The sequence below is a fragment of the Zophobas morio genome, unplaced genomic scaffold, assembly GCF_036711695.1.
Source record: "Zophobas morio isolate AGI-343-1 ecotype UQ-CSIRO unplaced genomic scaffold, CSIRO_AGI_Zmor_V1 ptg000304l, whole genome shotgun sequence".
NCBI lineage: Eukaryota > Metazoa > Arthropoda > Insecta > Coleoptera > Tenebrionidae > Zophobas > Zophobas morio.
The window spans coordinates 440055-467473 of record NW_026972408.1 but is presented as its reverse complement, the minus strand read 5'-3'; the positions used below and the strand labels follow the sequence as shown (position 1 = coordinate 467473).

The 27419-nt window shown below is 34.3% G+C and overlaps 3 protein-coding genes across 3 annotated transcripts; 1 reads left to right on the top strand and 2 right to left on the bottom strand.

The window, feature by feature from the left end:
- Window positions 1-7845: 7845 nt before the first annotated feature.
- On the top strand, window positions 7846-10067 carry LOC135119782 (dnaJ homolog subfamily A member 2-like). The gene is made up of 11 exons (XM_064044171.1): window positions 7846-7986; window positions 8117-8201; window positions 8614-8731; window positions 8841-8940; window positions 8993-9064; window positions 9129-9211; window positions 9270-9336; window positions 9390-9464; window positions 9519-9695; window positions 9758-9812; window positions 9870-10067. The coding sequence occupies exons 1-11, from the start codon at window positions 7849-7851 to the stop codon at window positions 9989-9991; spliced, it is 1092 nt and encodes a 363-aa protein (XP_063900241.1). The 5' UTR covers window positions 7846-7848; the 3' UTR covers window positions 9992-10067.
- On the bottom strand, window positions 10050-11457 carry LOC135119783 (uncharacterized). Its single transcript, XM_064044172.1, has 5 exons — window positions 11375-11457; window positions 10643-10698; window positions 10420-10503; window positions 10244-10359; window positions 10050-10189 (listed from the first exon to the last, which is right to left on the bottom strand). The coding sequence occupies exons 1-5, from the start codon at window positions 11417-11419 to the stop codon at window positions 10050-10052; spliced, it is 441 nt and encodes a 146-aa protein (XP_063900242.1). The 5' UTR covers window positions 11420-11457.
- A 4381-nt stretch (window positions 11458-15838) lies between these two features.
- LOC135119792 (coatomer subunit epsilon-like) lies at window positions 15839-17391 on the bottom strand. The gene is made up of 10 exons (XM_064044179.1): window positions 17326-17391; window positions 17182-17254; window positions 16994-17119; window positions 16836-16907; window positions 16695-16745; window positions 16599-16640; window positions 16477-16547; window positions 16306-16422; window positions 16077-16248; window positions 15839-16021 (listed from the first exon to the last, which is right to left on the bottom strand). Exons 3-10 carry the CDS (start codon window positions 17091-17093, stop codon window positions 15894-15896), a joined length of 753 nt encoding a protein of 250 aa, XP_063900249.1. The 5' UTR covers window positions 17094-17119; window positions 17182-17254; window positions 17326-17391; the 3' UTR covers window positions 15839-15893.
- Window positions 17392-27419: the final 10028 nt, after the last annotated feature.

Below are 27419 nucleotides of genomic sequence, written 5' to 3'. Positions count from 1 at the left end.
AGGGAGTATTTAATGATATGGCATTCAAGTGGTTTTCAACCTCTTGCCTGTTTCCGCATATAATAAGGAATTCAGTGCATAAACGGTAAAGCAAGTTCTCTGGATTAGTACTGTAATATTGTTTTATGTTATGACATCGTATATAAATTCTTCTCCAACCCTGTGCGTAAGGGCTATAATTTTATGCAAGTTCGTAATTTCAATATGTGGTAACAGTCTTTTAGTTGTGCAGTATTCTTCCATTTCTTATAATGTGGTCCAAACGGTTGGCGAATTGATGTAAGAACTCGTCATCCTTTCTTGCAGTACAAATTTCAGGTATTCTGTTCAAGAATGTTACAAATGACTTCCTTCCAAATGCATTTTAAAAAGTCTTGAATCAAGTGTTCTGAAGCAGTCACTCGTAACTCCAATTCTTGACTTGATGTCTTGATGTCAGGGTGTAGGCTGTTCAATATGCTTTGTGTTCTAATAGACGCTTTTATAAGTTTTTCACAAGATGAGCTTAGATGCTCCATTCCATTCGTTAGAGAAGAATATGTTATGGATCCCTTGAGTAGTTAACGATAACTTCCTGTCTATTAGACACTGTCTTATTTGTAAAGCGTCCCATAGATTTGCCCACTCCATCTTGCAGGTTAAAAAGAATTGAGATGGCATTGCATAATTTAAAAATATACTATATAGTGTAAGCGAGTAATAAAAGGTTAAGATAGCGGTAAAAAATGAAAGATAAAAAAAAGATCCGTATGAACGTAGCTCAAGATTTTTAGCCTTGCAGCAGTCAAGCGCTGATAACGTAACAGAAAGAAACAACAACTAAAAGAATAGGGTAAACTTTGTTTTAGGTTTGTATTGCTTTTTATTCTTAAAAAATTTATGAACTTTTCGGTAAGTTAAAAATGTTCGGGGATATTCTCAAATTCATTATTTTGGTAGCTTATAGTTTATTACATATAACTCCCATCAGTCGCATATTATACACCAAATTTTAGTTTGGACCACAGTACTTGGTAGCCTCCACGGTCAGCCACCGCAGTTTTAACCATGCTCCTGGTGGTTCGATTCCTTGTACCGGCCGAAATGAAGCGCTGAACAAGAAAAATTAAGGGAATTCTGCTTCTTGTATAGTATCAAAAGGTTACTGAAATAGTCATAAGTATATTATCAAAGCATTTACCATCTGTTAATAGGTGTTAATGAATAATATTAACAATAAAATAATTCTAATAAGTTTAAATACTTTAAGTATAGTCACTTAATGAGAGCGATGATTGATTTTGTCCCTAGGTTCATTTCTGCCGCTGATATCTATATATACCGGTAAATAGTAGTATTATATTAGTATACTTTCTAATACCATGCTATTATTGTATACAGGAATGAGCAGCAAGTACTGTTTAGTTAACCAAATTATAGCTTTCCAAAGTTATGTAAAAAAAATTCAAAATCACAATATTTTTTCAAAATGAAATTTTGTAATTTCTCTGAGATACAAATTTATGTTGACAAATTATTTTAAATAAATGTTGCTACATTTGACCAGGTTTTAAAATTTAATTTTTTTTTGTATAATAAATTTTAAGGATTAATAACTTATATTTACAGTATTAAAGTTATTATGTTAGTATTTTTCATAAAAGAAATACAGAAACACTCAAAAATTACGTGGTGTAAAACATGTCTGTATTTGAATTAGCAGTCCTATCGAACACGTTAACGGATCAAAATGGATGTCCCAATAACCCCTTGACTTTATTGCTGCTACGAGGAGCAGTTAAAAATAAAATTCTCTTCAAAATTTATTAACAAAGTTTTAGGTTGTTTTAACAATATTTTGAGAATAAAAAAGAAACCGTGTAGGCGAATATATAAACGTCAAAATACAGTTAGAACTTATTTGTTAAGTCAGGCATGACTTCTCAAGAATTAAAATCCTCTCATGTGGTATATAAAACTAAGAAGTGGATACGTTATTAGTTTACACAGCGATAAAAAAAACAAAGATATTTATGAGGCACAAACGAGGACGCTTAGAAAACAATTTTTTTCTTTGCTTTTATATATTATGAGGGCTACTTTAACAGCAAATTAGAAGCCATCATACCTGTGCCCAGAGATGTCGTAGCACCGCAGTTAAGAGCACTGGGGCGTAACGACTCCCTTTCTCGGTTTATAATGTATTTAATCCCGCTCTCAAAATTCTAATTGCCTTATATGCTCCATGCTTCAACCAGCTGAGTTAGGGAGGGCAACTCACAATTTCAGTGTGATGATTTTACGCATACAACCAGTTATAGTTAACCGAGAATTGCATATATGTATGAAAGGGGGAACACGTGTATATCTGCGTTGGCAGTGCTCTAGGGATAATTAAAAATTGTCAAATATAGTAATGGTGTTTCTTACTTCTTAAACTTTCCTATCTCGCAGTAACTAGTCTTTACAACTAACTCACCATTAGAGTTAAGTTGATAAGATACAAAGTTTAAGTAGGGATAAATTTGTAGTTCATCCTTTCCAATGTATCTATAAATTTAACGGTTTAGAGGTAAAATTAAAGCCTTACTATGAAAAGGCTGTTTCTTCTATTCTACTTATTAATTTATTACCTTGTCAAGTGGAAGTAAAAAGCAAAAATAGGGTGAGTAAACAGAGTGGGGGACATGCAAGCAACATTTCTTGGAGCCTAACTAATTACCTACAAAGATTGAAGAGAATTTAAAAAAGGGGCCAACACTGTGTAAAATACCCAACCCTTACCCTACAACTAAATACAACGAAATAATAGAGGGGCTTAGGGTGCACTTTCAAATCTTCACCGAGTTTTATTAATACTTGTACTCAACGTTAAGGAAGTGCAGTTTTATAATATTATAATAGCAATAATAATATATTTCCTTATTTTTGAAATATAAATAACATCTTTAAAAATCAACGTTTTATCAAATCTCCTTCTAGTAAGCACTTGCAAATAGAGAGTACTTCCTCTTGCTTCAAAATTAAGTTAACTTTCAATATAAAAAAAAACAGTAGATGCAGTATACTGAAAATTTATTAATTGTGCGTTTTACAACTCTTTAAAATAGAAATATTCCTAGAAATAATATAAAACTTTGTAATTTCTTTAAATGGACTTGGTTCTTATAAGTTGGAATACAGAAGCTTTTTATTTATAAAAGAGCTGTTTTTTAGTGTAAAAGAAAGACCTTTATTTCTTTATTTCTTATGACTACCTTCGTACTTGTTAGCTTTAAAGTTAATTAATTCCTGTCTTGCGGAACCTAATGAAAACGTAGGCAATAAAAACTCTGATAGATTCTATATTCCAGTTTACCTGGTAATTTATTTGTATGCTATAAATGTCATTAGATTCTTAAAGGATCGTGTTTATATATTTTTTTAAAAAATCGATAATGTAATTAGCTTGAATAAATGAGAGTTAATATAGCTTTAGCAATCTCTTCCAAAGGGCAATGAAAAATATAACTTATTCTGCCTCCCATTTTGACCTTGCGGAAGTGTTTTACACCTCATCAAAAAAAGCTGTGTTGGTGATATGTTACTCCGACTTTATTGCTTAATTTTATGACTGAGCTACTTACGATTGTCAGCTTATAACGGTTAAAAAGCTTCGTTTGTATACTTACTAGATAAAGAATGGGTAAAACAAAGAAAGGCAATATCGGACTACAAACTATTAACACTACTTTTGTTTAATTATCACTTTATTAAGAGGCAACTTTCCACAGTGGGGACCTAAGGAGGTTTGTAACAGGCTAAATACGATCGAGAGTTGTCGCCGTTGCTGAGCGGTTAAGAGCATTGAAGCGCATACTCAAGGTATGGGTTCAATTCCCACGGCGCAACTCTCTTTTTCGGCCTTTGTTGGCGGCGTATTTAACCTCGCCCTCATAAATCTACGTATGTTGCTCTCCCTGAGTCGGGGTCTTTAGTGGAGTGCCCTTACCTTACCCCAAAGCAGAGCGCGTGCTTATGACGAATTAGAGGGCGAGGTTAAATACGCCGCCAACAAAGGCCGAAAAAGAGAGTTGCGCCGTGGGAATTGAACCCATACCTTGAGTATGCGCTTCAATGCTCTTAACCGCTCAGCAACGGCGACAACACTCGATCCGGTATGATGACTTTACGTATTTAACCTGTTAAGTGTATGAACACTTAATACGTATTCCTTCCGCAAGGGTGATTGCAGGTACAAGTTCCCGTAATTGAATTGTTATATAAGGTTAATTTCAGTTATAGGTGTTATTATTCGCTTAATATTTTTAATTATATTACCATAATTACTTCTGTTAATATTATTATAAAAGTTTCCAGAAGAATACTTCTGGGTTAATTAGTGATGGGAGTAGTAGTTAGTATCGTAAGCCACTGCTTAAACAAAAGTTGGTTAGATGTCCTGAATTTGAAAGACCATTTTTTGCTACTTAAAAATAACAATTGCGAGCGAAATAAGATACCCCAGTTAGCCTACAAAGAAGGTTGCCCGTAGGGTTTGTGGTCGATTAGTACTGGCGTCCGATTAGGCTCATGCAACTGACGCCTGAGTACAGGTCTAAACAAAAATATCTTGGACTTAACTTGTTGTGAGGCTATGTTAACTTTTTTGCACAAAGAGAGGTAGAAAGTGCTTCTTAGAGTTTTTGCTTTATTAATAACGTAGGTATGTGGGCATGCCAAATTAGTTTGAATTTAATTATAATGGTGAGGTATTTAACTTGGGCGCTCCAAGGAATCTGCGTAATTCCTATGATAAGATCGTTAAGGAATTTATTTTTTACTCTTCTTGATAATAGAGGAGCTTTTCCTCTTCGGACATCAGTTATAATTTGCCAGTTGTCAAACCATTTATTAAGGATTTAAGGAAACAGGTAAAGGCCCTTGATCGCTAAAGGAATGACCTTAAACTGGAGTATATTGCGGATGTCCTTAGCATTATTAGATTTGATAGCACCATAAAGGTTTACGGAGGGGAGCAGTGAAAAAAGAAGGGAACACCTTGGATACTCCAGCTATTAGCTTGCTATAGGAAGATTTCTCTAAATTTATTATAATAAACAAAATTCTTTCAAGGAGAATGTGAGGTAACTAAAAAAGCTACATTTTCCTATTTTTTTACCTCTGTGCCAAAACCTTATCATAAGCTTTCGCAATTATAGGAATACTGCTACAAGCTGATTTTCTTTCACTAAACTTTTTTTGAGACCTGTTCCTAACGTCTTAAAATTTGTTAAGTAGTTGAATGGTTATGCCTAAACCCCCCAAATTGGCAATCGGGCATTAGACATTTTTTTTTAACTGAAGCTTGTAATCTTAGCGTTTTATTTTCCAGCACCCTGCCTAGACAACCGTGTGGACTAATTGGGGAGATAGCCCAGGCAAAAACTAACAGCAGTATTTTCCTCTTAAGGGGTTGGGAAATAAGTGTCCACCAGTCTTACTCTCCCGAAAGAGTATTATGACTGTCCCGAGAGCTGAAAGGTATAGGAGATGTATAGAGCCCGGTCTCTTCCATTTGAATAGAGTAGACTAAAACCGCTAAAAACCGCGGTAACCCCGAGTGACTAGGCCTGTCTTTTGGAAAGACCGATTAATATTCGAAGTTAAACGTTTTTAAGTTTTCAAAACTAATAGATGAAAGTGAAAATCGGTGAACCTTTGTTAATAGATTAAAAATAGATATAAATGGAATCAAGTAAGAATAGGAAAGTAGATAAATAAAGTATCTAACAATAAAAAGAGAAGAGGTAAAAATATTAAAAAAAAAAAAGAGCAAAAGAATAAAAAATTAAATTTACTTTATGCGACTTTATTTTATAAAGTTTCATTTGTAGCTCCTTTATAAATAAAAATATAGTAGCTCACTATAACGTTAATTTATATTTTTAATTCCTCATATTGCTTAAAAAATTTTTGAGATAAAACTGTATTGATTTGATTCCTTTTATTGCCAGTAAAATTTAATAACTAGTAATATAAAATATTAAAAAAAAAATTAAGGGGTGTAATGCTAATAAACTTTTTAAAATTTAAAAATGTTATTAGGAGCCCATTTTTAAAATAGGATAGAAAAAAGTGTTTAGAAAATTTGACTTAATTGGTACCCTCGCCTGTTTGAAAAGTTTGGACGCGCTCTTCAAAATATTGCTCGTTTTTTCAGTAATTAAAAATGTCAATTTACATATTAAATCGTAATTTCCGCCTTCTTATTCTATTTGTAATTCGTAAGGGAACATCCCAAGTAAGTTTACGTCTACCAAATAGTCGGGTTGAGCATACGCATTATATAAATTGGGATAACTTTAAAATTATCTATAGATGCATATACAAGCTGCCAACACATTGGTTTGTACAACAAGATCAAGCGATCTACAATTAAAAATAGCGCGCACATGCAGTAATGGTAAAAGCCGTTGCTATATAATTTATATAATTAATTATTGTTTTTTTAGTTCACTAAAGAAAACCAGGGTATTAGTATGCATATTTGAAATCGGTATCACTTTTCATGGGGTGATCCCTATCCCGTTTGCAGGGAAGTAAAACAGTCTTACCACTAAATATATTTAAATTTTAAATTATTTACTAATTTTTAGATCTTTTCTGTGCAAAAATTAGTGGTAGTGACGCTGTTCTCTTTTCGGTTTTTAATGGTTGCGTATTTAATTTTTTTCTTATCATAAAATTGGGTTAAGGTTCATAATAATTAAGAAAGAGATATACTTTATTTCACAGTTATCATCCACTTGCAACCTTCTTAGAGCATGAGACAGAAAATAAGCTTCAAAAACTATAAATTTCTAATAGGTTAGTAACCTACAAAAAATACCTAATTTGAGTTAGAAGGAATTTTTTTTTAGGGTTAAAATTAAGGTTAAGGGTTAAGGGTATACCGCATTGTATACAGAGGTATTAACTTTCCCCCTCCTTCCCTTACTGTCTGACTAAAAGAAAATATTAAGCAGTCTCACGTGTTCTTGGTTAATTAAACACCGACTGTGGTTAACTTAGCGATCTCAGCCATTTCATAATCACGACTATTTTAAATTACGTTATTCTTTTTCTTAACTTTACTTCCTTGATTCTTTTTATAATGTATAGTCTACTTCTCGCCGTAACTAAAATGTTCATTTAATTTAGACACGGATGGTTCTATAGTTCCATCCAGATAAATAATTATTAATAGCCATTAAAATTAAGGTTTAGGTTGCTACCACTTAGGGTCAGCATTATTTTTAATTATATTGAAGATTTTGCTAAAAAACAAAAAAAAAAGCTTTAAAAGTATATTAAGCAATATTACTAAATACTTGTTGAGATTTCTTGAGTCACAGTGGTCAACGCACATGGCGAGACCGCCACAATGGACGTTTTAAATATCACCGTGTTAAAAAATAAATGCCTTACAACGGCTATTAAGGCTCTGAACGAATTGTCGTCGGAACATTTGCCTGTCTTGCTCGATTTAGGAGACGATTAAAATAACTTAAGAAAATTTTAGTTTTTATTTCTTTTAATCGTTTTAAATATACAAAAAAAGTAATATTTGTACAAGCTAAATAAAACTTTAGAAAACTTTAAAATTATATATTGAAATATGAAATAGATAAACAAAGCTCTAAATTGAAAGTATGGTGCAACTTCGGAGAGTTACATTAGGTGTCCGCAATGACTTGATAGTCCTCGAATCGAAAGATCTGCTCTGTAACGCTTGGTGGTAAGTGCACTCAACTCGGGGCTCGAGTTGATTGGGTAAAAATGCATGAAGTATATTATATCGTTAAAGAAGCCCTAGAGAAATATTAAACTTTACCCGCGCAAGTTTTGATGGCGCTCTCTCGTTGTATCGTGATTGCTATTTTTTTAGTAGCTACTTATATAAACAATGTCTTCTCACAAATCGATACTCAGTACTATAAAATACTTGGAGTGAAACCCTCAGCCTCTCAAAGTGAAATTAAAAGGGTAAGTTTTTGTTACCAGCGATTTATAAACTGCTGTTAGCCATATCCTTTTCCCCTTCTATTATACGATTATACATTTTGCATCTTATTTTTATATAAATTTTATTTTAATATGTGGTTTTACTTTTCAGGCTTATCATAAACTAGCCAAACAGTTACATCCAGATACCAATCCTGACCCCCAAGCACACGATAGCTTTACTAAAGTAGCTGAAGGTTTTAATTTTTCAATACTTTCTTTCTATATCGATATATAATGTTTGGGTTCGTTTCTTATAAAATAATAGTGACTTAAAAAATTTATTAGCTTCTAAAGTTATATTTAACTTAATTTAAATTCAAAGTAAATGCTATCAAATTTTTAAATTTTGCTCGGTGTTACTTGTGCGTGCAAGGGTAGGCAGGAAAAGAAGGCAGTGTCAATTAGTTTTAACAAAATAATTTTTTTCCCGAGAAGTTAGAGACAGAGAGGGAGTCCATCAGTATGAAGTTTTCAGTAGCGTTTTTTTAGTAGCATTACTATATTAACTATTTGCTGTGGTTTTAAAAGCAGCCACTGGCACAAGAAAGTTGAGTAAAAAAGAATTTTAGAAATAATTTTATTTACCTTACTTTTTAAATATTTTAGCATATTCTGTTCTAAGCGATGAAGAAAAACGGGAAGTTTATGATAACTACGGGCTAGAGGCTTTAAAAAACGAAAATAAAGGCGATGGCGGTGGTGGCTTCGGCGACATACTCAGCCAGTATTTTTTTTTTTCTTTCTCGCGGTTACTATGTCGTGTCCGATTTTATTTTGTGCATTGTACTATTGCATTTTAACTTGTGTCGAAAATCTACTTTTTATAAACCAAGTTTGTTTGGCGGCTCATCCTCTCAAAGCAAAAAAATGCCGGATATTATTTTCCCGCTCCAAGTTTCCTTAGCGGAAGTCTACTCGAAAAGATTTATTAAAGTGATTAAATATTTAAATATAAGTAAGAGTTTAATCAATTCTTTATCAAAAGATCGAGATAAAAAACCAGCGGCTTTGCCCACACTGCCGTGGCACCGGGGCATATGATACCAGTAGCATCAAGGTAATACATTTATTCTTGGTAAAGTACGATTTTTTTTAAAGTAGACAATCTCGCTTTTTGGTAGACCTGTACTACCTGCAACGGCAGAGGAATCCGCGTAACAAGAGTTCATCTCGGCCCTGGAATGTACCAAGAAATGCAGCGAACGTTAGTTTATTGTTTCTTTTAATCTATGTTACGAGCCCTGTCGAACAATAATATGCAGATGCGAGTCTTGCAGCGGGAAGGGTAGGGTTGTTAGCAAGTCTTGTAAAGAGTGCCGCGGTAGAAAGGTGCGCTTCTAATTGAATCCATTTTGCAAGATATTCCAGTGAACTTTTGAAAGGTCATGCCGATGTCCCACTTTGAGACTCTCGAAGTTCAAAGGGGAATGACCAACGGCGACGAAATAGTGTTAAAGGTACTCTTATCCTTTTCTGCGCCTCACAAGCGTACTGCTCTATGCACTTGATAGAAAGCTGGGGACAGACCACCTGAATATATCGCGGGAGATATTAAGTTTGTGGTTTCTGTTCTTCCGCATCCCGTTTTTGTAAGGCGAGGAGACGACTTGGCTGCAAATATCGTCGTCACCCTGAAGGAGGCACTCTTCGGATTTAAGAGAGCAATTGAGCACCTGGACGGCCGGCAGGTGCTATTCTAGTTCCTCCTTGTATCTACTGGGTGGGAGAATTTACTTTTCGTAATGGCCAGATCACCGTCCAGACCAGCGGTGTAACGCAACCCGAACACGTCCTCATCATAAAAGGTACAACACAATCCCACTTACTAGACTTTTATTTGGTAAAACATAGCTTGCGTTAAGGGGAGGGGATGCCCCCTCGTGACTACCACGGCGACTTTGGAGATATGCACGTGACCGTCCGAGTCATCTTTCCTCGCAACTTTACCAAAGAAGAAAGAGAACTCTTGGAGGGAGTCCTTTAAAGAAAAATCTATTTTTTATTATTATGTAACTATCGCCAAGAGAAGGTGTTTCATATGCTCAAATAAACTTCTTAAAGATGCTTTCCGCCTCCAAATCGCTTATCATGACCTCTTCTACAGCAAGGATGTTCCTTAGTTTCGAAGACTTCTCTATACACTTAATAACTTCTTTCGACTTTTCTTTCATACTTGTCATTCCTGTGTAGAAAAAAATTAAAAAGTTCTGATCAAAGTTATAAAAAGTAAAGTAACCCGGAAATTCGGCCACTTTTGAGATCGTCGCTCTTATGACTGTTGTATTTCTGTTCACGCTTGAACGGAACGAGTTTATCTTGTGAGCGGGATAAAAAAACTCCAGGCTCATGTATCTGTTGCACATTTAGATGTAAATATTACTAGAGTACTCCCACCATGCAAGCAAGCATTACGCTCCCGTTTCAAATTTTTCTAAATGGCGCTTGGCTATGTGGGGTATTGTACGCTTGCCCAAGTTAAAGATTTTCAAAACTGTCCTTATTTGTAGTAGATATAAACATAAATATAAAAACAATTTTTTTAAAGGGTTCTTGTTAGTGCCACATAGCCTCCCGTATAGCCTTTGAGCCGTAACTTTTGTTTCACCGTACTTTAGCTTATTTTTAAAAGACATACCCTCCATCCGCTATAATAGCATTCGCCGTTTGATGTAAAAAACCCCTCAAGCGTCCCTGAATGCAAAAAAGCGTCAATTAACAATAAAAATAAGTAAATGCGTAAGTAAGATGGGTGCAAGGTAAAACTAATATTTATTAGTACGCTCTTAGTCTAAGTTACTTAGCAAAAAATAGATTTATTTTGCTATTAATTATAAAAAGGAGCTTAATAACAAAACGGTATCTTGCACAACTGCGGTGGATTCTAAACTCTAATAATAAAACTTACACCAATTTGTAAGGGAGTACAAGTATAAATAAACGTATAGAGTATAAGAAGGATTACGCAAAGAAACTCATTAAAAAGCTCTGCTTGGAAAAAATTAGAGAAGTAAGATTTGTAGGCTAGACCTTAACCACCACTGAGTAACTTATTGTTTATATAGTAATATCCCTATAATTAAAAATAAACTGAGTGGAAATAACTTTTAACTAATTATTTAATCTTAAGTAGAATTTTAAATAAGTGAATAGTTTATTGTAACAAAAATATGACCAAGGCGACATTTTCTTATTAAAGAATTTACCCAAGTACCTATAAGACAAAGCACATAAAGATAAAAAATATTTTTAAAAAAAATATATTGACACCGGAAATTGTAAAAATTGTTACAAATATTATTGCTACAAAGCAGCGCAAAAAATTAGACGCTTTTAAGGTAACTAAAAACAGTAAAGGCTTTTTATAAACCATATTATCTGGTCTAAGAATAAAAAGCGCTTCATAAACGGGCATTTTTAATAGAGATGGCTCTTTCTCCTTAAACTCCCAGCTAAACCAAGAATGAGTACAGAAGGGGACATAATAGAGCTTCAAGCTAAAAAACCTCACTTACTATACTAAGTTTTCTTGGGTGAATGGGTGCCCTTGTTGTGCTCTAAATAGATAGTACAAGTTTCCTTCATATTATTTGATAATTTTAACTATTAAGTTATAAGAAACTTTAAAAAATTTTTACAACTTATAACTCCATTATACAACCCATAACTTTCTAAATCAAAGTTTAATAAATCTATAAAATTGGGTTTTTTTTTGTTGTTGAAAACTCATGCGACTTCTTCGTTGTCTAAACTTTGTACCTTAAATATTTTATGAAACTAACAAATTTTTTATAATACTAAAATTTTATTATTTATTTAGGCACTTCGTTTGTAGGAGGAAAAAGTGTTGGTCACAAATTTAAAGGAACTGGGTACGAATCTATAAAAGGTTTTGAAATATTGAAAGATACTCCGCGTGTGTTAAAAACTGTTTCTTTTGGTCAAAGATTTAAAAGAACTTTCAAAACGTAAACTAAAATAAAAGGGGCTTATTAGAAAGAGAAAACCTATGAATAACTTAGCTAACGACGTTACATTATTTAAACTCTCTAAAAACGCTAATAATTGTTTTTAAAACGGGGTATTATACTAATGTGGACGCCAACATTAATTACGATGTTAATAAAAACTAATAATGTAGCATTAATAATTAGTGTAAAGATTCAAGCTCTGACAATGGTTGCAACAATGGTTATAATAGCATTAATGATATCAATTATAAGACTAATAACATAATAATATCAACAATCTTACATATATAGTAAAAATAATACTAGTATAAAAGTGCACCGAAAACATAATTAATAATAGTAAAGAAAAAATTTCGTTTTTTACAACACAATAATAAAAATGAAAAAAATATAGTTAACTTAGTTAAACTCGAAACATCAAAATTTCAGTGCCAAAAATATAGAGCATGGCAAAGTATAATATTTTTTCTATAGTTATCTTTTAAAGGTTCACTTTGTAATAAGGGCCCAAGGGGGCCTGAAAACCACATTTATCAAAGCACCTAAGCACTTAAATTTGTGTATGGGGCTGATTCTACTAAAACGTGCACTAAAACGGTAAAGACTGAGTTATAGACCCAAAGTTTACTTTTAAAAAGGTGACTTGCTTGCAAATTTTGTTTGCTCAATAACAAAATTAAGCTATAAATGGCAAAACTCCTAAATAAACTAAAAAAAATAGAGAACTAAATTTAAACAGTAAAAGGAACATATATTTCTTGACCTACGCCAATCACTGAGATAATATGCTTTAGATAACGTGCACTTTTTATTTTCATACCATGCTTTGTACCTTGTGCTTATACCACCTGATATTGTCGCACGCCCTTTCATGTGTTTGTTTTCTGTCCCACATTTTTGATTACTTCCCTGAAGCATAGATACCACGGGTCGTAAAGCTAATCGCTCCCCCTCTTTTTCTTCATACTATCAGCTTCTACCGGCCTTACGTTTTAAGAGAGTCCCCAGGTTCGTTAATTTAGCTACGAGCTAGTCTATTACAAAATCGAAATCCCTCCTTTCACCTTTTATAGATGGGTAATTACTATCATAATATAGATGAAACAAAAGCACTGTTAATTTACCGAAAAAATAAGTAAAAATAAAATGGAATGAGGAATGATTATTTTTACTAAAGCACTATCTTCGTCATGTTAAGTGGGTTAATTCTTAATATGTGTGCTTAGCCCTAATACAAACTAAGTTAAGTTTAACCATGTTAATTTAATTCTAAAGTTTAATACTGGCTTTCAAGTTAGAAAGTTATAATTAACCTCCTTTGTTAAGTAGGTAATCAAAGGTTTTCTTATAGCTCGGTGAAGTTGTTGATTACGAACAAATGAGACATTACTGTGCTAATCAACCTGTTTTATACATAAGTTTTTGGCGTTCACAATGGGGTTAAGATCCAGCAACGTCCGTAAAAACCGCCTCAGCCCGAGACTCACTTTAAATCTCAGTTTGCTTCCTAAAAGTTCGACAAAACGGGTACAACTCATACTTTCTTGTGGCGTACGTACTTAACGTTATTCCTCGACTATAGTTTGCTGACAATGGTAACACTGAGGCTTTCAACTTAATGGTAAAGGGTATGACCCTTGAAAGTAAAAACATTTTACAATGCACCATTTTTTATTATTATTTAAAATGGTCTTACTTTTCGAGTGGTTGACCGTTATTCATCGTATTATTAAACCTTTTTTTTGAGGATAGTTAGAAAGAATTGTTTCTACCTTATATTTAATTAATGTGACCGTTTCTTTGTTAATAATTTTGTAATTTTCAAACCGTCCTAATTCGTTTTCTGCTGCTTTTTTTTGAACTTATATACATTAAATTGATGTAACAAAGATTATATGCCTCTTTAATATCAGTAAGAACAATATCAAGGGTATGTCTATGGCTCGACAAACTTAATAGGACAAAACTCGATGCATTTTACTCGCGAAGCCAAGAGCATTTTTTCTAAGTAAAAGCAAAGTTTACCTAGTTAAAATCTACGAGTAGTTTTACCATGACTGCTTCTACTCAAAATTTTCGCCAGTAAGCTAAATCGTTATCGAAGAAAACATACGACTGCAGCTATGGTTAATTACTGCACAAACTTAATATTATTTAACCGATTATAAATCTTACAAAACTATAACCTATAACATATTTTAATAAACAATGATCCCATAAAACCCCTTTGGTAGGACAACTATTTCCTACCACTACAAGTTATTCAGCCACCAGGTACTGAAGCCAGGCTGGAAACATTCAGAAATATACTTTGAAGGTTTACAAACAATGAGAAAAAGTCTATTACCATTGATTTCGAGTTAGACAAAATAGTATTCAATTAGTAGAGTTCCATCAACTTTTTACCTTATTTTACCTTATCATTAGATAGGGTTTCACAAGTACTTGTCAATCTATATTTGAAATTGTTTTTTAACTTGTAATGTGAGGGTTATTCGCCCAAGGGTTTTGCAAACTATAAGCAACTTAGCACGCAAGCAAGATTTTTTTTATATGGTATTTCGCTCTTATTTTGAAGTGACAAGGCTCTCGGGAGAGTTAAAGATTGTAAATTAAATTACCAGTTTTAGTTTAGTTCTACAACTTTCCCATTATATATATATTTATGATATACTAATTCTCGAAACTATAAGCCCGTGAAATATACAAACTGTAAAATTTTCTTAAGTTTCTATACTCCTTTTCGATCTAGAATAGAATTATATAACAATAATAATTTTTTTTAAGCGCTTGTGCCCTCTTTTTCAATATAAACTTTTAAGATTGGCGAGTAAAAGTTCTTATTTGCTTTTTTATTGCTTCTTTAGAAACCTTTTCATCGATATTTCATAATTTATAACGAGTCGCACCAGGTTTTAGTAATCTTGCGCGTAGTTGTTCAGTAGACCTTATTATGATCCAACAGACTTTTATTTAAAAGTTAGAATAGGTGATCTAATTGGGACTTCGGTCAATAAAACAGGGGTTATCATCTGTGAATAGTTTCCCGTAAGCTGTAGGTGTAGCGGTAAATTTTTTTTTAGCAAGGCTTAATTTTTGACAAACACATCTCCAGGGGGGGAGAGAGATAGGAGTCGGGATCCAAAACAACAGTATTATTATTTACAGTTTATTTTCCAGTATTTAGCACTTGCTCTTCCATGTGTAACTCTTACAATTTACGTCTGTTAAGAGCATAACCTATGCATAAACTCATCCTTTTCACTGATAGTAGATGTTTCCTGGTCATTTGCAAGCAGTTACCAATAAAGCTCGTTTTAGAAAAGTAGTTTTATATAAAAGACGTAGCTTTCTTGTAGGCATAGTTACTATGGGAATGGATTAATACTTTCATATTGGTTAAAAAAATAGAAACTGCAGTTCTTAGATATATTATATCTGGATATTTTTTTTTTAGAGTAGAATCTCTCTCTCACAAGCCTCTTATGTTCTTCCTTTTTATTCCGTAGCCCGTTGGCATTGCACCGAAAAACCTAAAGACCGCCTACGAAGATTGGTGTTGGTTTAAGTTATTGTTGCTTGAGTTTATAGTTATCATAAAAGTTTAAGAAGGTCATAAGTATATCAAATCTTCGCCAGATCCACGACAGCCTAAGATTATCCCCTCTTTAAAATCTACTATTGTTATTAATGTTATGTTTATATATTTAAAAAAATCGCCGTCATAACTGCAAAAGTTTTATACTTAATTAAATTAAGTAAACCCAACTTGAAAAGAAAAAAAGAATATTAATGATAACCCTAGTAGGTTTAGTTTTGTTAAGTAATTTATTTAATTGCTACGGAGTATATCTAGTTACGAAAATAAAAAAATTTCCTGTTTTTAATACAAACTAGTGATCCCTCTTTTGTTATATACTAGGAAAAAGAAGAGGCCAGCTTATCAAACTTCCTTGAGTGCTCGTTTACTAAGAGAGAAAACGAGTGGTAGGGGTTGTCCTCGAGGACTTGCGACATATACCGACTTGTTAAGTTTGAAGAATTGCCTAGTATTGGAATTATGAGTCGCCAATTAGCAAGCATGGACGGAAAAGTTTAAACCTTGATGGCTAAGCGCCACTACCAAATTTACCAGAACATCGCAGTCGTTGCTATCCAACTGAAGGGCTCTGTGAAGAAGGTCTTCTGCTTCTACAAACTTTCCTTGGTGGAGCAGACTTGCGGCTTGTCCGTTGAGAAGAAGACTAGTTTCGCCATATTTCTCTGCTAGCTCCTGTTTACCATACAATAAACTTAAAAAAAATATCCCGCCAACATTTTTAGCGCAAACCTGAAATATATATAAAGCTTCTGCGCTTTCTGTGCCGCCCTTATAGAGTTGAAACCAAGCTGTTGAAAGTTGCGTGATAGAAGCATCATCATCCAGCTTTTTCATTCTTTGCAGCTCCTATAAAGTGCTGTGTATATTTTTCTGTTAATTAAAGTGACCTGTAAAAATTACTTTTTGAGCTAATTCTTCGCAATTCATGCTTAAATAACATTGGACTTTTAAAGACATACACTCTAATGATTCTTGGTTTTTTTTTAATAAGAAATTAGTTAGAAAGTTAAGTTTAGACAAACCTGCGTCGTGGAGAAGTTTTAAAGTTTTTTCAAAATTATTATCTAATAAGAATTAAAAAAAATAAGAGCTTGAAAAACTACAAGTTATATAAACACCTAGGAAGTAGAGCTCTCCAGCCAGTAGTAGGCAAAAGGGATCATTAATACCTACATAACGTTTATAAATACGAAATATTATTTTAAACAAATAGTTTTTAAATTTTTAGAGAGGTAATAAAAGATTATATATAAATATACAAGTATCGTCAAGAAGTTGTTCAAGTTCATCTATTATATTTCGACCTTCCTTTGGAGTCTGCTTATAACGCGCTGTAGTGGCCATTGTTTAAATAAAAATCAATTACTAGCGATATCCCTAGAATTTTGTTAAACTTTTAAAAGCAGAGAGTATAAACCTAGTAGAGAGCAAAGTTTTATAGAAGATGAATAATGACTCTCTTTATTTTCCTCAATGACCGCTTTATATTTGTGTTGGGCGATTAAAGCTCTGTTCATAAAAATTTGACACTCAAGGAATTCTTCTGTTTGCAAATTTAAAGTTCCAAAATATTGCTTTGACGAATGTATACTTTAAGTTTTTAACCTTTTCCGCTATCGCATTTTAATGCAGCAGATATGCATTGCTGGTAATTTCCGAGATAAAAACTGTTTCGACACTCAAAGAGAGGATTCATAACAAAAACAAATAATAGTTATGTGAATATGTATTTTAAGTAAGTAAAACTACCAAGTATTCAACCCTCAAGCCCTGTAGACTCCACTTTAATTTCGATATTGCAAAAGTATCTCTTTTGTCTCCTTTGTAACAAAACTAGCTCAAGTAGCTTGTATTATGACTACAAAGTACTACAGGGCAATATAAAGATACTAGAACAAATTTTTGAAACCTGGAGAACATTAAGTAACCTACATTATTATTACTACTACATAATTTTATACTATTATACATTTTTCCCCCTCCCCTTGTAACTAAAATTTTTAAAGGAGACATAACTTTTAAGTTTTAATGCTCTTTTTTTCTTTTTTAATGACCCTATCCACTTGTACATAACTACATTAAAGTTTGCAGATTTCTAATTATTTTTGTTTTTTAATTAATGATTTTTGCGGTGGTGCTCGGTAAGTCAAGCGCAGACCTGCTTAGTCTTGATTTGGGAGCAATTAGGCGCCCGTACATGTATGCGAATGTGCCGATTTTCTAGGGGGGAGAAGTGCAGTACGAGGTTAGCTTACTGGGCACCCAGCGCAGTACTAACCAAGTTTTTGGAGGTTTTCTTAAATCTTTGAGGGCTGACTGCATGGGGCACTAGGCAATAACTATAATGAGTGGTGTACGCACCGCTCTCTTCCTCTAACATAATTTTTGTTACTGTTTAGTAACTGAGAGGTATTGTACTACTCATGCAGTTCTTAAGCTGTCAAATAAATTATTACATATAGTTTATTACAGTGTTTTTAAAACTTTAACTAACTCTATTTATGTGTTTTCGTAAGCCTGTAAGATCTACAACATCCACGAGTTACTCAAACATTCGAACACCTTATAAAATCTAAAACTTTGTTATAGTATTCTGTAAAAAAAAATTATTACTTGTCAGTTTTTAATACTTAAAGTAACAAGTATTTTTAGTTAACAAAAAAATTTTCTGCGGAATATAAAAAATAAGTTTCAAATTTAAATCCTACTTACCATCAAAAAATATATATAACACTTAAAGTAACAAGTATTTTTAGTTATCAAAAAACTTTTTATGCGGAATATAAAAATAAGTTTCAAATTTAAATTCTACTTACTATCAAAATCTTTTATGAAAGAAAAATATATAGAAAATTCTAACGCAAAGGCCTATTTGAAAGTCACATAGAGCTGTGACTATAATCAATGAGATCTAAAAGGAAAAAGTTGTTCCGTTTTAAACTTAAAAATTGTATAAATGGAAATGGGTAACTGCCCCAAGTCAAGAAAGAAAAGATTAGTCAAAAGGATGAACCTCTAACCCCTTCTTAAGGATTGGGATCGCCCTCCTATATATCATGTAAATATCGTATTACGTACTGCTTGAGAAAAATTAACGTTTCTGCTCAACACTTGTCCTCGTCTTCCAGGAGTTCCACAACGAGGCGACCTTTAACTAAAATCAAGACAATCTTTTTTTTTTTACTAGTTACGAATAAACTATTAATATCATCAACTTCTTAAAGACCAAGCTGAGGATATTTCCTATGTAAACGAGCTTTTTAGTTTGATGTTAACTACGTCTTAATTTCCAAAGAGTTTGAAGTTAGCAAAAGTTGTTTTCTTTTTAAAATAGAAAAACAAGGAAACTTTATAAAAGACTATCGGCCTATAACTTTACCATCTTACATTGGTAAAGTTGCGAAGGCTATGATGCCCGCAAGGTCAGAAAACTTAGCGAAAGAAAAAGGACATTATTTAAGTGTCAAATTAGTTTTCGTAACAAATACTCCACAAAAATCAATAGATTTTAAGACTTTCAGAATGTGATATCAAAGCTTTTAGCGATCAATAATAAGCCTTCGATAAAGTACGGCACTGAGGATTTGTCTATAAGATTGCTAAGTTTAGCTTTCCTGGGGCTCTTAGCCCAGATGAGCAAGAAATAATATGAAATAGAAAATTTACAGTCCATACAAGAACGGTTACTTCATATATGAAGGATTTGAACGTTGGAGTGCCTTAAAGATCTATTTTAACTCCTTTTCTATTCGCGATTTATAGGGTAGACAAGCCTAGTTCAACCAACGTATCACTGTGGCCCCATATGCGAACAATACAGCCATATTCTTCAAGTTGTAAATCGACGGAACTGGCTATTAAACACAACAACTTTATTTAAAAGCTCTGGAAACCAAATTTACTAATTAGAAGATAACAATTAATGCTTATAGGGGTGCAGCAATGATAATTATAAGGAGGAGGTTAACAAACCGCTAAACTCTATATATAAAAAAGAAAACGGCTATTCCGTGGAGCTTTCGTGTTAAGTACTTAAGAGTTATAAATCATAAATTAACTTGGAATGCTCTTGTTGAGTAAGTCCAGAGAAAGTTGAACACTTCCAAGAAGCAAACTCCACCTCAAAAATAAGATGCTTATACGCAAATTTATAATTCCCCCAATTACGCTTTATGTTACCGTTTGTTGGGTCCTATCCTGAGCGTCATATAAATAGGCTGCAGAGTTTTCAAAACAAAACTCTTTAGTTTAAGCACAAGTACTCCATGGTTTACACGTAATACCCAGTCCCATCGTGACGGCTAAATGGAAACAGTTAAGATATTGTTATTATAAAAAGCGACAAAAGGCTATTAAGTACGCAGGGAACATAGTATTAGTTTATTAGCCACTGCAGTTAGTTGTAACCCAGACTGGTAAAACAGGTTTAAAAGACAAATACATCTTAAGGTCGCTTCCTTTGAGTCTTTATTTACCACCCTAATTATTTGTTTATTCATTTATTTAATTTACACTTTATTACTATTATTATGTAATGACAAATAACCCATATATAATAGTGACATGAAACATATAAACTATTATTTTTATATGCTTAATCAACGTAAGTATTAGCATAAGGAAAACAGCATATATATAGTATATCTATATATTACATTATTACAATTTTTTTTGGGTGCTGCTGGGTGCTTCTTTCTTTTTATAACTTGTCCTAGGGCTGGTACACAAACATTGATGACAACTATTCGTTGAGGGGGACTAAAAAGTAAATAATTAGGATCGCTTTCTTGCCTACAACGCCCACTTAAACTGCTCTATTAACGCATCAAAAGTTCCACTTTTAATGTAACTCCAAGGCTCTCGTATACCGTTCGCTTGGTCACCAAGGCGGCTACCAGCAACGCAACAAAAGCAACGGTAATGCCAACATCTACTATGGCATCTGCTTGCTGTGTTGACAACGAATATGCCAACAAAGTTTTAGAGAGTTAAGGGTCTGGAACAAGTATTTAATGGTTTTTGGACCACAGTTAGTCAGCTATGTTTCGGTTCCTGTTCTAAAACACAAAGGGCATTCCGCGCAAGAAACATGAGTTTCAAGAGTTTGGCAGAATTTATGAGGGCGAGGATAACTACGCAACCGTCAACGACCGAAATTTATAGTCGCGTCGGTGAGAATTGAATCCACGACCTTGAGTTTGCGCGTCAGCGCTCTGAACCGCTGAGCTACGACTACACCTTTCAATCCCGGTGTGATGGCTTTACGTATTTATTCTGTTAGAGTTGATGCAGCGCGAAAGAATCGACCTGAATTAATAGTGGGACTTATCTTTTTCCCAGCGCTCCCATTAAAATTTGCAACTTCTCGATGTACCTTCAGGGCGGCCTCAGTTGTGATGGTGGAGGCGCAGATGTTCTGGCCAGACGTGGCAATTAACATAATGCGATGTTTTTGTCAGCTCCCGCAAAGCATCAAGGCGGTTGGAGTTTCCCAATGCTTGGTCACTAAGGAGCACGTGTGAATAATTGAAGCATGCAACCTCCCCACCCTCCCCAAGCCGCTAAATACCTCAAATCTTGATGCCCTTTTACTAAATAGCTCTACAGCTGTTATGCGTGGAGCCTTAACTGCAGGTATCCCGCCTAAAACAGTCTTTTCGAAGGACCGCAAAGTCGAATTTTAAAAATCAGAAACGAATTAACATTGAGCGCGGACTGCGCGTCGTAAGGACACAAAACCCAACGCAGATAGCGAAGACGGGAACATTAGATGTGCTAAATATCTTTATTCAACGGCAACTGAGGTTCTTTGCCATTCCTTCTTGAGCTGGACTACGGAAAGGAGCCACCAAGGTCATTCGCCGGGGCTTTTACGGGCTGGGCCTAATTCTCTACTCCCCTTAGGATCATTTTTTTCAACATATCCAACGCTACGGATGACTCGTGATGCGGTATTGCTCTAACATTCTACCTAATAGATGGAAAGTCTTTATTTGTGAGAGTCAAGGTCTTATCCGAGCGATCATGGCGAAAACAAATTAGGCTAAGCTGCCACACCGGCGCAATAGGAAATAGCTGTTAGCATCCCAAAACGGTTATCGGAAGACAAAGTGAACCATATATGGAAGTCTGGCAATAACGGTCGCATATCTCTCCATCTAACAGTCTAATAAGGAATACAGAAATTAAGTGCGTTTACCGCTATCCCTTTTACAAGAGAGACCTTATAGGAGACAGTGTACACAGAAACCTCTTTTGCTGAGCAGCCCGCTGCTCAATGTGAGCCACCTTCTTCTTTAGTTCATACGACGAATGCTTTTTGAGTAGTAGGACTCCACAGATGCCGAAAAGCAGATTACTCTATATTACAGTCGAAATCGACGAGAGTATTAAAGCTCTACCGAAATGAAGGAGGAGTCTTCCGGCCCCGATTGCGTCAACAACGTTACACTAAGACAAATGCTTATCGTGGTTTTGGATCGTCCATACTGCCTTGTCAATTCAACGGTTCCCCTCGGCTCCTCCCCTTTGCGAAGAAAGGCGGTGCTCTTGTAATTCTCCCCAAGACATTCCGCTCAGTCTCTAAAACAGATGTCGAACCTTTCACTTTCTGTCAACAGTTGGGAAAGTAGTGAAAGCCGCCAACTGCGTCGCTTGAAGTGTTTGTTCACACCCGCCACCCCTTGCCAGATTCCAAGTTACATTTCGGCAAGGGTATCCAACGACGCACCAGCTTCTACGCCTAACAGTACACGTACTACCCGTGCCCTCATTTTACAGAAGGCCACAAGTGCCGCCCATCTTGATGTTAAAAAATCGTTTGACCGAGTTTGAAACAAAGGTTTGCATTTCAAATAGATGCGTAAGCGAGGCACACTCGCACCCCTAAAAAACTAAAGGCGGACATCCCACATGAACCTCTTCTAGCACGCTTGCCCTTTGCACTTTACTTGTACGATGTACCACAGCTCACAATCCCAACACACGAATTGCCTTACATGCGAATGATAGGGCAATTTACTCCGTCAGTTTTGAGGGCCTATTTGCGCTAGCCTCTGCAGTACTATCTAGTGACGCTCACCAACTCTCGAAGTTGTTAAAAAATTATTATAAATGCCGAAAAACAAAGCAAAAATTTTATCACGAGAAAGCGCACCGGAATACCACCACCGCTGATTTTTATAGATGAGCTAATTCCGTGGTTTACAGGGAATTTATTGTGTCATCAGTGATGAAAAGCTGTAATGGCGGCCGCATGCCAACTATGTAGAGGGAAGTTAAGTCGGCGGCTCAAACACTATATTTTTTTCACTCTGTGCCTACAGCAAACTATCGTTGCATAGCAAGTGGCACCTGTATGTTTTTGTGAATCCAGCCCAGCATTATATACTCGTTTGCTTCCTGCCCACGACTCACCAGTAGTAGTCTCCCTGCTTAATTTAGACGAAATTAAATGCTACGTATCATGACGGGCACGTCGCGGTCCCCCCTCTTGAGCTCATGGCTACCGTTTTTGCAAGTAGTGCTCCTACCAACCACGAATGACTTAGCACTCCAATCGGTTGTTTGCAGAAGAGCTCTGCCTCGAAACGTAAGGATTAAGATAAATATATATATATAGGAGGATGCTTGTATTAGCTTGAATATAATTTGTACTATCACCCTGTTAAAAGCTCGTCAATTCAATGATTTGAGCACCAAATAATACCCATTCAATATCAAAAAGGGACCATTTTTCTTGGTTTTAGTCGCCACTGTGGGGGGAGTGGGCCGAGTTACTTTACTGTGATATCTTGTATTGACCACTAAAGCTGAATTTATAACACATGTATTAATGGTTTACCCATCTACATAAGTGTAATTTAAAAACATACCTTGAATATTTTTACAGTACTAAATTCTTGGACGCTGCAAATCAAGTAACAGCGCGCACAACGAACATGGACTTCGGTTGTTTATGTGCAAAGTAATCGTTAAGCACGTAATTTACTATTTTATAAAAGTTTCTAATGAATATTGTATTTTTGAAATAACCAGAAAAACTTGTCTTAGAAAAAGTTATTACTAATTTTAGAGAAAAAAAGAGACGGTTTTGATAATTATTATAAACTTCTTTATCAAGATAATAAAATTCTTTCTGAGGGGAGACGGAAACAAAGCGGTTTTAGACAGCAGTTAGTAAGATTTTGGAAAAGCGTTCGGATACCCTTTGCCAACTCTCAAACACAAATAGGCAACTTCCTTTTGCCCAAAAAAAAATTTATAAATTAGTCATTTGTGTTTTTAGCCCAAGTGGCTGAAATCTTTTATGTTGCATCTGCTAATAATTTTGGTTAATTAAAATTTGAAAATGGCATTTTGTTTAGTTCTTTCTATCCTTTTCTTTACAATTTCTAAGCGTCATATGTAAACACAATTTTATGCACCCATATAATTTTTAGCTTATCTTAAAAGCTCTGAGGACGTGATATTAATGTTAGTTATGGCTTCCCCTTTTATGTCAGATAGTCAGTTTATTCGCTACTTTGAACGTTAAAAATTATATTTTAGAATTGTACAATAGCCGAGCAGAACTTGCCACCTAAAATTCTGTAGGTACGGCAAATACTGTTAAAAAAAAAACTTGATTTGTAAGTAAACAGAACATTAGTGCTTTATTATTTCAAGAAAATTGTAATGCCAATTTATACTATTTTTCAAATAACACGTTAAATTTAAGTCAGTATTACTATACATGTGCTTACGGCTTTTGATGAACGTTAAATTTATTTGTTTATTCATGTGTTTTCCCGAAGGTTGATCGACCCCCAAACCTCGAATACTCGAGCTTTCGATTAGGATGGTTGCAGAAAAACTACCTTTTAGTTTAGGTCTATAGTCTCTTCATTTTCCACCTGTGTGGATCTTACAGGCATTAAGCTCCAAAGAATTAGTATATTATAAAAAATAAAGCAATAGTATATAACAAAGAAATATTATACAAAGCTAGTTAAATTTTTAAAAACACTTTATCAATTTACTTGATACCTTTTAAACTGCCAAAGCAATACAACACTCATCAGCTACTTAACAATAAGAAACAAACAAACCGTGTAAAGATAGAGCTGAGAAGATAGGAGGAACGATCAATTTTTCGTCAGGTAGAGGTATGTATACCTTGAGGGAAGTACTACAAAATATAGAGAAGGAATGAGACACGTGTCTATACACATACTGCCTAGATGCCAAACACTCGGTCTATCACAGTATCATATTTAGTTTTAGCGCGCCCAGTCTTCTTTTTCCTCCATGCACTCAGCCCTACAAATAACACCTGCGAACAAAAACTAATGCTAAACCCCTTATAGGTTACTGGTTACTATGTTTACCACTTGTCGCCTAGTTCAATTTCAACATAGGAAGAGTTTTTGAAGAAAAAACAAATTTATTGTAAGCCCCACAGTTCTGCTCGTTAAAGGGTTAATTGGGAAATATAGAATCAAATTTTGAAAACTAGTATTGAACTTTAAAGTATATTTTCAACATAGGATGTGTTTCGCAGAAAAAATAAATCTATTTTAAGTTTTATAGAGTTAAAGCTCGTCACTTGAGCCATTATATCATGCTTAGTCCCATAAATTGTAAGTGTGCTCGCTCTACAGCAGGCGATAGTGTGCCTGGCTAGCCGGTTATAAAGGGTAATGGTATTTCGTTGGAGGATGAAGTCTAGCTGCAGGTCCCAATGGAGCGTTTTATTTCGCTCAAATCACGGCAACTTATTTTGTCGCACTCCGAGGGTACCAGTAGAAGCGTGTGAGGTTATTGGCTGAATGCAAGAACATACAAACGTTTGTTGCGAAGAGAAGGTTTGCTCTTACTGCATAATTAAAGGATAAAGTGACTTAGTCGCTGCCTAAACTCTTGCCGATACATGTCCTTGTGCGGTCGCCATGGACATTTGTGGGTGATGACCTCAATTATTTCGCTCAACAGTACCATGGAATCTTCACGTCATCGGAGGTTAAAGTCATTAACAAAAATATGCTTTTCTTCTTTATTAAAAGCGCTTTATCCTTCGTCGCATTTTAGGAAACTTTCCCCTTGAAAAGAAAGAGGGGAAGTTCGAAACGATTCTCAAATACGCACTTTCTGAGCATTCATAAATTTTCAAGCACTATTAGTTAAAAATGCTCGACCCACATTGAACTCATTTTTTGTTTAAGAAACCATTATTTAAATTTGAAGGTATGACCATCCTATTGCCAACGAAAGCCTTGTTCAATTAAAAGGCAATTTTTTAAGCCTTCATAGTAGCTGTATCATATGGTACATAATTGTTAGAGACCTTATTTCTATTGATTTTAACAAGAAATTGAAGGACTTTTTAAAATCATTTTTATTCTTACATACAGCAAGTTTAAATTTTTAAAATCTTAATATTGAGTCGATTTCATTTATGTCAAAACATTAAAAGAGAAACTGTTTTTTCAGTTTTCTCATTTGGAAGCTAAGAAGTTTAGAATTCATATCTTTTTATTTTAACCAACTTTTTAGTAAAATCTTTACTACGGTGAATCTCTATACACCCTTTGTAAAATATACCGTAAAATGCTTTTAGTCGTTTTTTTTTTTCATGTAAATTAAATTCCAATAACAGTCTGTAAATATGTTGAGAAAATTGCTTTTAATGTCTCAAACGATCTTAAGTGTTAAATATTCAAAGTGTTCTTTTGCTCGAAATTTAGTAGTATGTGTATGTATATAAAAATAAGTGAGATTGAAGGGAGTTCCATATAATTTTTACTCAGGTTTCCAACTATATTTTGCTAAACCACGTTCAAGGCGTCAAGAAAACGAAAAGTACTAAAGTTATGGAAATAGTAAAATGCTCAATTTTAGAACTATTGACTAAAATATTTACAGGTCACCAACTAAATATGTGGAAATGTTAAGCATAGAAAGGATCCAATAACTAACATTTAGATTGAAATTAACAATAGAGGTCTGAGTGCAGTGGTAGGGTCATCAAAGTTACAACTAGAAATAATAAAGCAAAATACAAAGTGCGGTAAAGATTAATGCAGGAGAGGACAAAAAATAGAACTTAAATTTTGAAATATGAGAAACAAGAACAATAGTGAAGTTGAATGTCCACAAAAATGCTAAAACGCAATATTATGCAGGGAGTAACAATATTAGAAAGCGCCAATATCCACTTTACTTCCCTTTAAGGTTAGTTTACTATGTAGCTGGTGGTTAGTGTATTTTCCGACTAATTAAAAATCCAGTTTGGTCAATACCACTCAAGGTTTTTATGAAGCTATATAAAATTAATTAACGCACCTAGCATGCAAGTTTTAAAGTCATCAGACTTTTAGTTATTTATGCTAAACTTTAATATATATTCTTACTCTGTTTACAAATATATTCCTCAATACTTGTTCAGCTACCGAAGAACTTACAAAGGTCACTTTAAATAAGCTTTTAATTTTCTAACTGTAATAATATAGAACACTTTATTAGTATAAAGGACCTTCTTGAGATTCGACCAACAGAAGACAAATGCCTAAGCAACAGCCCGAAAAGAGTTAACGGTTGTATTCAAAAATAAACTCCACACCATTTAAATTTAAGAGACGGAAGGAACCGCACGAAATATCCTATAGAAGTTAGTAACACTAACCCACACTCTAGTCTTCGACTATTTAAGGAAAAATTGAGCGCTGTTTATAGCCTTTTTCTCTTTAGGCATCTTCATAGCATATCCAATTCATGCCTCAGAGGCCCTCGTTGGCAATACTTTAAGTAATGCTTTCCAGATGCTCCCATATTATCTGTTACCAGATTAGTGGCACGTGCTATAC

Excerpts from the sequence above, each read along its gene's own strand:
- LOC135119782 (XM_064044171.1), top strand. The coding sequence starts at position 7,849 with ATGGCGCTCTCTCGTTGTATCGTGATTGCTATTTTTTTAGTAGCTACT. Across the intron at positions 9,212-9,269 it reads TACCAAGAAATGCAGCGAAC|ATGCGAGTCTTGCAGCGGGA; the intron begins GTTAGTTTATTG and ends AATAATATGCAG. Across the intron at positions 9,813-9,869 it reads ACACGTCCTCATCATAAAAG|GGGAGGGGATGCCCCCTCGT; the intron begins GTACAACACAAT and ends GCTTGCGTTAAG.
- LOC135119783 (XM_064044172.1), bottom strand. The coding sequence starts at position 11,419 with ATGCCCGTTTATGAAGCGCTTTTTATTCTTAGACCAGATAATATG. Across the intron at positions 10,699-11,374 it reads TTCTTAGACCAGATAATATG|GGACGCTTGAGGGGTTTTTT; the intron begins GTTTATAAAAAG and ends TTTTGCATTCAG. Across the intron at positions 10,360-10,419 it reads GAAAAATTTGAAACGGGAGC|ATACATGAGCCTGGAGTTTT; the intron begins GTAATGCTTGCT and ends AATGTGCAACAG.
- LOC135119792 (XM_064044179.1), bottom strand. The coding sequence starts at position 17,093 with ATGAACAGAGCTTTAATCGCCCAACACAAATATAAAGCGGTCATTGAG. Across the intron at positions 16,641-16,694 it reads TGGAGAGCTCTACTTCCTAG|ATAATAATTTTGAAAAAACT; the intron begins GTGTTTATATAA and ends AATTCTTATTAG. Across the intron at positions 16,548-16,598 it reads AAAACTTCTCCACGACGCAG|AATCATTAGAGTGTATGTCT; the intron begins GTTTGTCTAAAC and ends AAAAAAACCAAG.